Genomic DNA, 13,627 nt, shown 5'->3' on the forward strand with positions numbered 1-13,627 from the left:
CAAAACCATGTGGACATGAGCTGCTACTTGATTTGACTAGTTTTACTAATAAGTCAAAAAATGCTCCCGTGATCTGACTCTTCGGGAGAAGAGGCAAGGGCTTCTCAATATACATCTCTGTTACTTCCTTAAAACATCCTTGTATTGCAAAGCAATTGCAAATATGCAGTAAGTAAGTGTTAAGGTCATTGTTTTGTTTCATTGTGGGTTTGAAGGGAGTATGGGCTTCATTTTATACTCCAGTATACTTCTGATACTCAGCTAATTTTCAGTCATGGAAACGTGAATAAAACTGGTATCATACCTGAAATCAAACTAGAAAAAATGAAGATGTTGGGGTTTTTTTCATGCTACTTTCCTTTGGGCAGGAACACTGCTTATGGACTTGCTCTTCAGTATGGATATTTTGACTTTACATGTTATGCAACTTGAATGGATAGAAGAGCCAAGCCTAAGGTTAAAAAAATCCTGAAGATCAAGGTTATAAACTTCATATCTTACTCTCAAGTGGGGACAGAGCGAGGCATTTCAGGCCAAGTACTGGCTTTTCGCTTGGAACGTTTGTGGGAGCACATACGTTGTCACCTGTAGCCTCCTGGCTCCAGGCTGGTAACTTCCTGCATTGTGGGAAGAAAGTTACCATAGTTATCCATAATTACTTGATTTCCAAGCTCTCTTGTACCCTCAGATCTCAGCTGCAGGTACAGTGAGGAGATTTTGATTGCATCCAGTGCTGTAAGTAGGAGCATTTTATGTTTCACAAGTTGTAAAGCTGAAACAGATCAGTCTTGTTTTGTTTGGCTGGGGTTTGGTTTGGGGTTTGGTTGTGGTTGTTTGGGTTTTTTTGTTTGTTTGTTTGTTTGTTTTGGGGGGGGGGGTTTAATGGAGTGTTTTTAAACAACTACCACACTCAAGTTATGTATCTGATTTGTTAATGTAGATTGTATTCCTTTTGGCTTAAATTTTGACAGTGATTGGTGCAGTTATCAACTCAAGAATTTAAGCTATATGTAATGACTAGGGTTTCTTCAGTTAGAAATTTGTTGGCCATACATGGGGTTTCAGTTCTCCAGGCTGCATTCTGTCAATGCTGGGCTTGCTTAATCTCTTGCTGCACTTGCCATGCTCTCTGAATAAAAGGGCCTAAATGAGAGTTCATTGCTGTTAATTTTTTATGACAGTTACCTAGTTCTGTAGTAATGTAGAACTGTAATACACAAGATCTAAAACTTAACTATTACAATTTTGATTAAGACAATAGATGTTTCAGGGTGATGCAGAGATGAGATCTATGATGTCTTATGTATTTAATAGCTCGTAAAATTTTTACTTCATCTAATAATGCTTACTGTACTAAATATGAGGCAACTTGCAGGTTTTAACACAGGAGAGCGTTCTCCAGGAGTATTGGTAACATGGGAGAGTGAGATTGCTAGCAGCCTCAGTTTGCTGCCAGTGAAATCTGTTGGGTTATACCTTAGAGCAAGAACGCCAAGGTCCAGTTTTCACTTTGTTACCGGCAGTTTTAGCTACACGCAGTCTGGCAAGTGACCTGCTTTTCTCCATGATGCCCTGAAGGCCATGTGAGAGTCTACTTCTGCTTGCTATTGCTTCCTCAGATGAAAGGCTGCTGGAACAGCTCTGCCTACCAACACCAGCTACTGACTTTGGCTGTGTTTGGTTTTGAATGTGCTTTATTGTCTGTTCTTAAAATATCTTTTAAAAGGGGGGCAGGGGGGACAATGCATAGCTTGTATATGCAATACAAGGAGTGCTTACTTGCGTCTCCCTTTCCCCTTCATTTCACAACTGTTTCCCTCACCAAATAATGCCATTTAAAGGCAGTTCAACTAAGTTTGATACTAATTCTTGCACAGCATCACTGTCCTGCCTCTGACTCCCAGCAGCCATAGGCTTGAAAAACACACCTCCTCACACACCTTTTCTATACTGTAGTTTGGGTAAATGTTTTGCGAACTGTCAAGATGATGCTCCTTCCTTGCTGCTTTTGGCATGTGTGAACAGACCAAGGCTTCTCCCTTCCCCATCCCAGGTTTGGATGAGAGGAAAAGAATCTCGAAGGTACCTTGATGTGGGGGTTTCACGGTCGTCCCAAGGACTGCCCACAGTGAGAGGTGATAAGCAATCCCCTCTGGCTACTAATCCAGGTCTGGCCCTTCCTGAGCCTTGCTCCCTTGCAGCAGTCCTGTACTGCTGTGATGAGCCACCAGCATGTCAGGTCTGGCCTAAAGAGGTGGCCTGTCTGTCCTGCCTTCGTGCTCCAACATTGAGCTATTGCCTCGGTGTCCCTTAGCTCTAACTGGAAAAGCCATCTTCATTAGCTGAAGGATGGAGGGAAAAGGACATTTGGCAAAGGCGAAAGCTTGCGTGTGCTTTGACACTCGTGAATGTAGCGGGAGATAGCAGGGGAGGATGAAACTGGGCTGAAAAATAAATGAAGTTTAGTATTCCGGGGTTTTTTCCAGGTTTTTTCAGCTTTTCTCAGTAGAAAGCGTTGTCTCCTCTCCAGTGCTCTTACAGGCTGTGTGGGTGCTGTCTGCTGTTTTTCGGGGAAGCCAGGCAGGCAATGTCAAAATCCACTGGGCAGCCGCCACTCGTACCTGATGCTCAGCGGGTCACCGGGTGCCGGTTTCAAGCTGCCAAAATGTGCCGGGGAATCCCGGGGGCCAGGCAGGGACGAGAGAGGTCCCTGTCCCTTTCCCGGCTCGCTCTGCCCTTCAAGCACCTCCGAGGGCCGGGCGGCTTCGCGGTGTCAGGGATATTTTTTATTTTTTTTTCTTTCCGTCTCCAAATTTTGGGGAGAGAAGTGCTGGCGCAGGCAAGAGCCCTTCTCCCCGGCCCGGAGGGTGGCGAGGGGACCCGCCTGCCGCCATCCCCTCCCGCCTGGGGCTCCTCGGCACCCGCCTCCACCTCCTGGGCTAGGATTAACTTAATTAACCGGCCCGGGCCCCGCCGCCGGCCTGCCCGACCCCAGCTCCGCAGAAAAGGCCGGGGGAGGCCGAGGTTTCCCTCCCCCGCCGGCCGCAGCCTCGCTCCTTCCCCGGGCTCCCCCGGCCCACGCGAAGCCTCGTCGCGGGGTCCTCCCCCCCCCTTCACTGTTAACAAAACCTGGTGATTAAGACGCGAAACTAACAAAGAGTTTTTCTTCCACCTTAACCTTGCACACAATCCTTTAACAAATTAATTAATCCTAATGAATTAACACTTCATTTATTTAAACGCGCTACAGTTCATGAATTAAATTTTCATGCAGTGATTAAAGGCTGTTAAAATATGCATGATTTCGTTAAAATTTTATAATAAATCAGGGCAATGTGTTACATGACAAGGCAACTACTTCCCAGCCCCTCGGAAGGTGCTTTGATTCGCGCGGGGCGGGGGCGGGGGGGGAGCCGAGCGCTCCGCTCCCGGTTTTGGCAGCCGAGCGCACCCCGGAGCTCGGCGACCCCCGGCTGGCGACCGACCCCCGGCCCCTCCGAGCCCCTGGCCGGGGCTGTCGGCGGGCGGGCAGGCAGCGGGTTTCGGCTACCCCGTCCCATCCCCGTCCCGGGAGCGGGAGCGATCGCGGGTGGGAGCCGGCAGGCAACCGGTCGGCGTGGGAAGCGAGCGCGGTCTGCGAGGTGTTTTGCTGGAGGGGCTTCTCGGTGTGCTTCTTCATTCCTCCGCAACACTTAAAAGAAAGAGCGAGAAACTTGACCGGCGGGAGGACCTGCCGTGTTCTCCGCCGGACCTCTGCCCGGCTCCTCCGGTCTCCTTACTTTCCCGAAAGGGGACGTTGTGAACTACCTCGGGACTTAAATCGCCATCAAGCGCTTCAATTTTTAATATGACAACATTCTACACTTTGGCTGCAAAAGCAGTTATTGCGGCTTGTACATCAGTAATTAGCAGGTCTTTGCTGATGTAAGGAAAGTCCTCATCAGGACATGGAAATACTTTTTATGCATTCACCCAAAGGGTTGGTTGTTGGGTTTTTGTTGGTTTTGGTGTTTATTTTTTTCTTCTGAAGGTTGTTTTTTATCATCTAAAGGGAAAATAGCTTTTACACTAAATGGGATATTGACTTTCTGTGAACTTCACCAAATAACACATGTACTGTAGGTTTTCTCTCAGTGCTCTCTCACTGACACTCGGGGCAGGATGAATACCGCGACTCAAAAATGTTAAGCTAACGTTTGGTGAAATAAAAATAGCCAGAAGGTTTAGAGCGAGCGGTTCTGTAAGATCCGCAACAACTTTTTTTATTATTTTTTAAGTCGGAATATATAGCAAACTGTGATCAGACGTTAATACTTAATATCCCAAGCTTTAGTAGAGTCATCTTTGGGGAATCCTAAAAAGAGAAATCAAATACAATGGGTTACAGTAATTAATTTAGAAATCGTTTCACCGTGGGAATAAGGGGTTACTTTATTACTTTCTTGAGATAGGCAGTTCAGTCAGTTAAGGAAATCTGCCTATTTCTTGCATTTGAAGCTGGAGAAATCTACGGGAGACAAGTAAATGCGTTATATATATATATATATATATGCCTCCTTCCCTTTATTGAGCATCTTGGGCCATAAAAGTAGGGCTGCAGCGTGGTCGTATCTCCAATGAACTCGCCCCTCAAAGCCTGCGAGTTTATTGCCATCAGTATTCATGAGCCTGGACGTACCCACGAGGAATAGAAACAACAGCGAACATTAAGATAAAATCTATTACCAGGCCCGTGCGATGCTGAGCCTGGCTCAAGCCGTCTTCCCGGGGAGCCGGCTGCGTGTGGCGGGGAAGGCCGGGGGGGCTGCGGGGCTGGTGGCGGGGGTCCCCGGCGAGCCCCGGGGAACCCCCCCGGGCAGCAGCCCCCGCGCTCGGTGGGGCTGGGGGAGCAGAGGGGGCTGCGGCGTGGGGACCGGCTGCAGCACCGCAGCGGGCGTTACGGTCGGGGCTGCATCTGCAGGGGCTGTAATTTTAAGCGTTGCTTTAAAGTTAGCGCTTTCCCTCTTCCAAAAAGAAAAAAAAAAAAAGTGTCCCAAGGACTGCGAAGGAAAGTTTTTCCTCTCGGCCTTGATGAGCGACAGACCAAACCCTCCCTGAAATAAATCCCCTCCTCCTCCTCCCCTCTCCTCTCCGCACCTCTGAAAGACGAGGCAGAGGGAAAAGTTGGCTGCGACTCCCCCTCGCAGCTGCGGCCTCCGGGGGCAGCAGGAGGGACCGGGCGGGAGCCGGCAGCCGCCGCCTCCCCAGGGTCCGGAGGCTGTTCTGCCTCCCCCACCCCACGCAGTCACCCCCGGGCCTCTTGCTGCCGCGGTGGTGTCCCGTGTGTGCCCCCCCCCGGGCGATTTTAATGAAGGAGCGAGCAGCACCGGGCAGGGGGTGTCTCTCCAGCCGGGCGGGGCTGCCTCCCCCCCCCCGTTTGCCAAACCGAGGGGAATCCAGCAGGGTGCACACGGCGAGCTGCAGAGACAACGTGCCGACCCCCACCCCTGCCTCCAGGACCCCCCGGGCGGTGGGACAGAAGACCCTTAGAACATGTAGGGATCCTCACCCCCTCAGCCTCCGGCCGGCGCTCGGGGCGGAGGTGGGAGGGGGGCTGAATTTTCCCCTCTTTCTGGCCCAAAAAGTGCGGGAGCAGAAGGGGTGGTTTGAAAGGCGCTGGAGGGTTTGCTGTTCCTCCGCCCAAGGAGAAGGTCTCGCCCACCGGCCCCTGCCCGGGCCGCCCGTCCCCGCTCCCGGCGGTGCGGGCAGGGCCGGGGCCCGGGCTGCCCCCGCTCCTGCAGACGCGTCCCGGCCCCCGCCGGCCCCGAGGTTAGAGACCCCGGCCGCAGAGGCCGAGCAGGCCGGGTGGCCTGTGGGGAGGAAGGCCGGTCGCCGCTTCGCCTAGAAACCCCCCCCGGCCGCCTTTGTCGCCGCTCGCACCGTTTTCCCTGGTTCTGAGCGCTTCCCTCCGGGAAACCTGATGAACTTGACCTGACCGCGTCCTGGCGAGCGGGGGCGGCGGGGACCAACACCCCCGCATCCCAGGCGGGGCAGCATCCCACGCCTTCCTCCAGCGGGCGAGGAAGGCAGCCCGGCTTCCCTCCGCCCGCCCCCGGCCCGGGATCGGCCGAGGAGCCCCGCGCTGTGTGCCGCCGGCTGGCTTTTCGCCGCCGGGAAGGAAAGGCAGGCGGCTCGGGCCTTTCTCCTGGAGCTGGCCGCTTCTCAGCGGCTGGGCGAAAAGCGGCGGTGGTGTCTCCCACTTTCCTCCTCCCCTACATCCCTTGCCCAGCAGGCTTTCTGTTCACGAGGCGTGGTAGCTTGCAAATAGCTATAATAAGTGATATGACTTAATGAAAAAAGAAAGGAAGGAAGGAAGGAAGAAATCCACATGAAGTACGATTTGGCTCTTCTGATGCAATGATTTCGATACACAAGGAGAGCCCGACCCCGCTTCAGACCGGTGGCTTTCAGTCGCCAGCTCACCCCCCTCAGAGATGAAGTTGCATGCCGCCACCCCAGGGGACGCGGTAATGGATGGAGACCCGGCTCCCTTTCGCACGAGTAATTGGCAGCCGTTCCCTCCTTCCTCCCGGCCTGGCCGGGGAGCCGGGGAAGGGCTTATGAAGACAAATGTGGACTTTACCTGGGGTCGCGGTGTGTGCCGTGTGTGTGCGTGCGCGCCTGTGTGCCCTCTCGGCTGTGTTTATGCGCATAAATAAGAGGCGTTGGGGAGAAAGAGGGCAATTCCGATGCACTCCGAGGCTGTCACATCCCTGATGCAAACACCCCGCCGCCTGCCCGCAGCCCTGCCGAAACAAACAAGGCAGCATCTGGTCGGGCACCGAGGGCCGGCTCCGGCGTGCCCCGGGGGCCGGGATTCAGCGGGGGCCGTGCCCTAGGGAGCCACGCTAATCCCACGGGCGCAGCAGCAGAGTCACTCCTTCCACAGTTTTGCCTCCAACTTCACAAGCAGCTGAAAGAAAAAAAATCTGCTCTAAACCGGGACAGTAACCCCGAATCACTCGTAAACACAACCGCGCGTTGTTAACCCCAGTGTCACTCCTTAGCCGTTTCATTCAAAGGCAAGAGTAGTCAAAGAATAAACCACAGAAAAGCGAGAGAGAAAGGAGTAAGAGAGGCAGAAAGAAAGAAAGAGGAAAGAATGGAGGAATGAAAGAAAAAGAAAAGAATCGTTTCTCCAGGCTACTTTTATTTTACTTTTTTTTCTTTCAGCCTGTATAAGATGGAATCGACTCGTTTCTTGCACAAAAAGTACCTGGGTAGCAAGGGGGGGGGGGGGGGGGGGGAGAGGAGAGAAAGGACAGAAAGAGAAAGAAAAAGCAAGACAGAAAGACAGAAGGAAGAGAGAGAGAGAGAGAAAAGAGAGGAAGACAAGAAAGAAAGAAAAGAAAGAAAGGGAAGAAAGAAGGAGAGAAAGAAAAAGACAGAAAGAAAGAAAATAAAGAGAAGGAAAGAAGGAAGGGAAGAAGGAAAGAAGGAAGGGAAGAAGGAAAGAAAGAAGGAAAGAAAGAAAAAAGCAAGAAAGGAAGAAAGAAAAGAAAGAAAGAGAATCAAGAGAAGGAAAGAAGGAAGGAAAGAAGGAAAGAAAGAAGGAAAGAAGGAAAGAAAGAAAAAAGAAAGGAAGAAAGAAAAGAAAGACAGAAAGAAAGAAAGAATAAAGAGAAGGAAGGAAGGAAAGAAGGAAAGGAAGAAAAAAGCAAGAAAGGAAGAAAGAAAAGAAAGAAAGAGAATAAAGAGAAGGAAAGAAGGAAGGAAAGAAGGAAAGAAAGAAGGAAAGAAGGAAAGAAGGAAAGAAAGAGAAAAGAAAGGAAGAAAGAAAAGAAAAGAAAGAAAGAAAAGAAAGACAGACAGAAAGAAAGAATAAAGAGAAGGAAAGAAGGAAGGGAAGAAGGAAGGAAAGAAAAAAGCAAGAAAGGAAGAAAGAAAAGGAAAGAAGGAAGGAAGAAAAGAAGGAAAGAAGGAAGGAAGAAAAGAAAGAAAGAAAAGAAGGAAAGAAGGAAGGAAGAAAAGAAAGAAAGAAAAGAAGGAAAGAAGGAAGGAAGAAAAGAAAGAAAGAAAAGAAGGAAAGAAGGAAGGAAAGAAAGAAAGAAAAGAAGGAAAGAAAGAAGGAAAGAAAGAAAGAGGAAGAAAGAAGGAAGGAAGGAGGGAAGGAAGGAAGGAAGGAAAGAAGGAAGGAAGGAAAAAGAAATGTATGTTCTGTTGGTGATTGCTTTCTGCCCCAGACCACGCCAGGGAGAGCTGGGTTTTCCCACGGAGAGGGAGCGAGGGAAGCCGGGCTGGGAAGCCGGGAGGAAGCGCACAACCCCAGCGCGGCGGCGCTTCCCGCGCGGGCAGCCCACGCTCCCGGCGGGCGAGGCGGCGGCCGGCGCCCGCGGTGCCCGACACAGCCGTACTCGCAGCAAAACTACCCGGGGCGGGGGGAGCCGCGGTCGACCGCCGGGAAGGCGGCAGCCCCCGAGGGCTTGGAACACGCGCCCGCCGCCGCGGCTCCTTCGCCGGGCGCCGACGCGCAGCTCTCGGACGCGGCGGGGCGCGGCGCGGGGGGACGCCCCCCGCCCGCGGCGAGGGTCCCCGGCGCGGACTCGCCTCTCCCTCCCCTCGGCCGCGGCCGGGGCCCCGCGCCGCCGCGTTCCGGCGCCCGCCGCCGCTCCGCGGCGCAGGGAAGGGGCGCCCGCCCGCAGCCCGGCCGGCCCCGCCCCGGGGGCGCCCGCCGCCTCCGCGCCCCGCCGCCCATCCCCGCCCCGTCGGGGCGCCCCGGGCCGCGCCGGCGGCCGCGCAGCGCGCACGTGTGGCAGCTACAGGTGCGGCAGCCGCCCGGTGCTCGGCGCCGCTCGCTCGCTATAAGAGCGGCCCCGGCGCCGCCGCCCCGGCGAGACGGGCGAGGGCTGCGGGAGATGCAACAAGGCGCGGGGAGGCAGGGACCGGGGGCGGCGGGAGGAAAAGGAGGAGGAGGAGGAGGAGGAGGAGGAGGAGGAGGAGGAGGAAAGAGAGGAGGAGGAGGAGGAAGGGGGGGAGACAGCTGATGCCTGTCAAAGCCGGAGCCGCCGCGCTCTCGCGAGAGCCCGCCCGGCGGTAGCCACGGGATGCGGGGCTCAGGTGCGGGCAGAGCGCAGCGCAGCGCGCCCGGCGCCGGGCAGCGGCAGGCAGAGGAGTGAGACGGCGGGGGCCGGAGGGAGCCTCGCCGCCCGCTCACCCACCCACCCCAGCCCCGGCCACCGCGGCAGCGGCGGCGGCGGGGGCAGGGTCCGCCGCGGCACCGCCGCCACCGGCTCCGCCACCGCCACCCGCCGCCGTCGGCGGCTTCCCCCGGCGGGAGGAGAGCGCCCGGAGAGCACTTTTCCCCCGACTTTAGGAGTGTTTGTGGATTTACATGCCAAGCCTTCAAGATGATGTCCATGAACAGCAAGCAGCCGCATTTTGCCATGCATCCCACCCTACCTGAGCACAAATACCCCTCTCTACACTCCAGCTCGGAAGCAATAAGAAGAGCATGCCTACCAACTCCACCGGTAAGGGACAGGCAGCTGCAGCTCTCCTCTTTCTTTCTTTCTTTCCTTCCTTCCTTCCTTTCCTTCCTTTCTTTCTTTTCTCTCTTTCTTTTCTTTTCTTTCTTTCTTTCTCTCTCTCTCTTGCACACACGCACACACTCTTTCTTCCCCTCTCTCTCTCTTTTCTGTATACTGCATGTATGTGTATGTGCATTAATAAAAAAACCGCTGCGAGGCACATTTTGACAAGCGGCGCTTAATGTTTTTTTCATGTCGTCCTCTGCAATCATCTGAGCGCCTGTGATCTTTTTTGAAAGCGGTGTTCACACGAGTCTCCGACTTCATCCACTTTCTGTATTAATTTTTATGACTCGGCCTCTGAAAAGGAATGCGCTTTATGTGCTCTTGTGTTTGACACAATTCCCCAGCTGAGAGTTACAGATCCATTTCTTCTCCTCCTTTCTCTTCTTTCGTTCCTTTTTTTTTTTTATTTGTTCCCTTACGCCCTCGTCCTCTCTTTTTCGGATCCCCCCCCCCCCCCCGGCTTCCTGCCCTTTCTACTCTTCGCTTCTTCTTTTCCTCTTTTGCTCCCCCTCCTCGCTTCCCCCCCGCCCCCCATTATCCTACCCCATCCCCTCTTTCCCTTCCCTTCCCCGTGCCGTCTGCTGCTACGACCCGCTTCCTCCCTTCACTCGGCTCTTCCCCCCGTACCCCTTCACACGTGCATTCTGCCCCCCCCGCCCGGTCACCCCGACTTCGCCCACCTCCCCTCTGCCCTGCCGGGCTCCCCTCCCTCGGCTTCGCCCCCCTCCCGCCGCCCCCTCGCCTCTCCGCGCTGCGCCCCGCTGCCCTCCTCTCCCCGCACCCCGCTCTGTTTTGTGTCCCTTGCAGCTGCAGAGCAATATCTTCGCCAGCCTCGATGAGACCCTGCTGGCGCGGGCCGAGGCTCTGGCCGCCGTCGACATCGCCGTCTCGCAGGGCAAGAGCCACCCGTTCAAGCCGGACGCCACGTACCACACCATGAACAGCGTCCCCTGCACCTCCACCTCCACCGTGCCGCTGGCGCACCACCACCACCACCACCACCACCACCACCAGGCGCTGGAGCCCGGCGACCTCCTCGACCACATCACCTCGCCCTCCCTGGCGCTCATGCCCGGCGGCGGCGGCGGCGGCGGCGGCGGCGGCGGCGGCCACGACGGGGCGGGCGGCGGCGGCGGCGGGGCCGGCGGCGGCGGGGCCGGCGGCGGCGGCGGCGGGGGCGGCGGCGGCCTCATCTCCACCTCGGCCCACCCGCACTCGCACATGCACGGCCTGGGCCACCTCTCGCACCCGGCCGCCATGAACATGCCGTCGGGGCTGCCGCACCCGGGGCTGGTGGCCGCGCACCACGGGGCCGCGGGGCAGGTGGCCTCGGCGGCGGCGGTGGTGGGGGCGGCCGGCTTGGCCTCCATCTGCGACTCGGACACGGACCCGCGGGAGCTGGAGGCCTTCGCCGAGCGCTTCAAGCAGCGCCGCATCAAGCTGGGGGTGACCCAGGCCGACGTGGGCTCGGCGCTGGCCAACCTGAAGATCCCGGGCGTGGGCTCCCTCAGCCAGAGCACCATCTGCCGCTTCGAGTCCCTCACCCTCTCCCACAACAACATGATCGCCCTCAAGCCCATCCTGCAGGCCTGGCTGGAGGAGGCCGAGGGCGCCCAGCGGGAAAAAATGAACAAGCCCGAGCTCTTCAACGGGGGGGAGAAGAAGCGCAAGCGGACTTCCATCGCCGCCCCGGAGAAGCGCTCCCTCGAGGCGTACTTCGCCGTCCAGCCCCGGCCCTCCTCCGAGAAGATCGCCGCCATCGCCGAGAAATTGGACCTCAAAAAGAACGTGGTGCGGGTTTGGTTTTGCAACCAGAGACAGAAGCAGAAACGGATGAAATTTTCCGCCACCTACTAGGGGCGGGCGGGAGGGGCGGCCCTGGCACCGGGGGCACCGGGAGGGGGGGGCCGGGCCGGGCCGGGCCGGGGCCGCGGGGGCCGCCCACGCACCGCCGCCGTCGCCCGAGACGCCGCGGGAAGCTCCCGGGGACCAAGGGACGATGCGGAATTGAAGAGGCGGACTCCTCGGGGGGGCGGGGGGGGCGTGCGGGGGGCGGGGGGGGGCGCTATCAATTATTAAGAGAAAGAGACACCGGGACGCCAACGAGAAGCAGCGGGAGGGCGGAGGGAAAAACGCTCTCGAAAGCCGCGGGGGTCACTTCTGCGGCCCCAGCCCCCCTCTGCCCCCCCACCCCGACAGAAAGCGGGAGAAAGAGCAACTTAAAGCGTAAACACACCCAGACACACACCAATAAATACCGTGACAGCAGCAACCACAAACCGAGAAACCTAAGTCACAACTTTCCGAAGGAAAACAAAACCGACCAACAAACCCGGAAGGCGAAACTGTCGGTGACGATGCTACGTTTGGTTTGGGTCTCTTTTCATTACTTTTCTGGTTTTCTTTCTTTTCCCTGGCTTGGTAATGAATGAGGACGGCGGTGGTTTGCGGGGGGGAGGGGGGTGTGTCTTTTTCTTTGCTTGGCTTGGGTTTTTTTGTTTTATTTTGGGTTGGGTTTCTGTGTTTTGGTTTGGTTTTGGTTTGTTGTTGGTTTGGGTTTTGGTTTTTTTGTTTTGTTGATTTTGGTTTTGGTTTTGTTTTTTTTTTCCCCTCGAATGCGGTTTTTCGCGAGGCTTTGGCGATGGGTCTTGTCTGTGCCGGGGGAGCGGTGCGAGCGGGGCCGGGGCCGGGGCCGGCGGCCGCAGCCCGGCGGGGCACAGCCGGAGCTCCCGAGGCTCGGGAGCGGTCCCTTTCCTCTCCGCTCCCGCCTCGGGAATCCTAGCTAGCTCAAGCAAAACAAACAAACCAACCAGTTACTCCCCAGCCCCTTTGTTTCCCTTCCCTGGCCCGCGCGGTTTGCCTTTTTCCACGCGTGGCCGCGGACAGGTCCCTGGCTGTCTCTGCAGAGGCGCAGATGCCAAACCTGCCCGGGCAGGGACGCGCTCCCAAAGAACACGGTCAGGTTCATGAAGGCTCCTGGTTAACTGTGTCCTCTCCCCTCCCTCTCCTGCTCTCCCCCCACCGTGACCCCCCCCCCCTCCCCCGGCATCCCTACCAAATCTGCCGGCTTTGGGTTAGCAGCCGACTGCGGCGGGGACGAGGCGCTGCCCCGGCCTCCTCCGGGGCTGGGGGTGCCGCACCCCCCACGCGAGGGGGATCACCAGCGCGGGGGCTGAAGGGGGTTTGGGTTCTGCGGGGGTCTGCGTGGTGGGAACAAACACGCCAAAACCCCACTCGGGCTTCAAAGTCGTTTATTGTAAATAATAAACGTTAGGTAGAGGATGGCTGGGGGGGGGGAGTGTGTGCGTGGGGGGGTTCAATTTGCACTATCGCAGTCTCCCGGATTGGAAGCGATGATGTTATTCCGTAATAACGATGCCGGTACTACTAATAACCGTCAAGGTGCATTATATGTCTCGCGGATTGACAAAAAGAAAAAAAAAAGAAAAAAATTATCAGAGCTCGTTAGGTAAAAGCGCCGGCTACGTGCAGAAGCCATTGCTGGCTCCGGCTGTTACCGAAACGCCTGTTAGGGCTTTCAAGTAGCAAGGAATTTCTGAAAAGAAAACACCCTTCCGTTAAAATCAAAACAAACAATAGACTGAAATTATGCATGACCTAAAAAAAAAAAAAAAAAAAAAAGGAAAAAAAAAGGCATAGAAAGATCCGTGGTAAAGTCTCGATATTATTTATTTATTTATTTATTTATCTATTTATTTATCTATTTATTTATTTATTTATCTATTTATTTTATTATTATTGCTATTATTATGATTATTATTTGGTGTATCATTGTTTGCAGCGCAAACATTCTATGCATTTTGAAACTGAGCACTAAATAGACTAGCTTCTGGTAGAATCTTTTGTGGATGGTGTAATTTCACAGTTTAACTGCCTGTTTTCACTGAAAACACAAACATTCTTGTCACGTTCTTGTATTTAGATTTAAAAGAGGAAAAAAAAGAGGGAAAAAAAGAGAAGAAAGACGATTGTAAATATTTTCTTTAATGCACAAAAAAAAAAAAAAGCTACAAACTGCAACCACGTGTGGATCC

At 55.1% G+C, this 13,627-nt stretch overlaps 1 protein-coding gene across 1 annotated transcript; it reads left to right on the plus strand.

Annotated features, from left to right (window-relative positions):
- The first annotated feature begins 8,959 nt into the window (after positions 1–8,959).
- On the plus strand, positions 8,960–11,501 carry POU4F1 (POU class 4 homeobox 1). Its single transcript, XM_069802487.1, has 2 exons — positions 8,960–9,509; positions 10,380–11,501. The coding sequence occupies exons 1-2, from the start codon at positions 9,387–9,389 to the stop codon at positions 11,427–11,429; spliced, it is 1,173 nt and encodes a 390-aa protein (XP_069658588.1). The 5' UTR covers positions 8,960–9,386; the 3' UTR covers positions 11,430–11,501.
- Positions 11,502–13,627: the final 2,126 nt, after the last annotated feature.

Source organism: Haliaeetus albicilla, chromosome 15, assembly GCF_947461875.1.
Source record: "Haliaeetus albicilla chromosome 15, bHalAlb1.1, whole genome shotgun sequence".
In the NCBI taxonomy this organism is placed as follows: Eukaryota; Metazoa; Chordata; class Aves; order Accipitriformes; family Accipitridae; genus Haliaeetus; species Haliaeetus albicilla.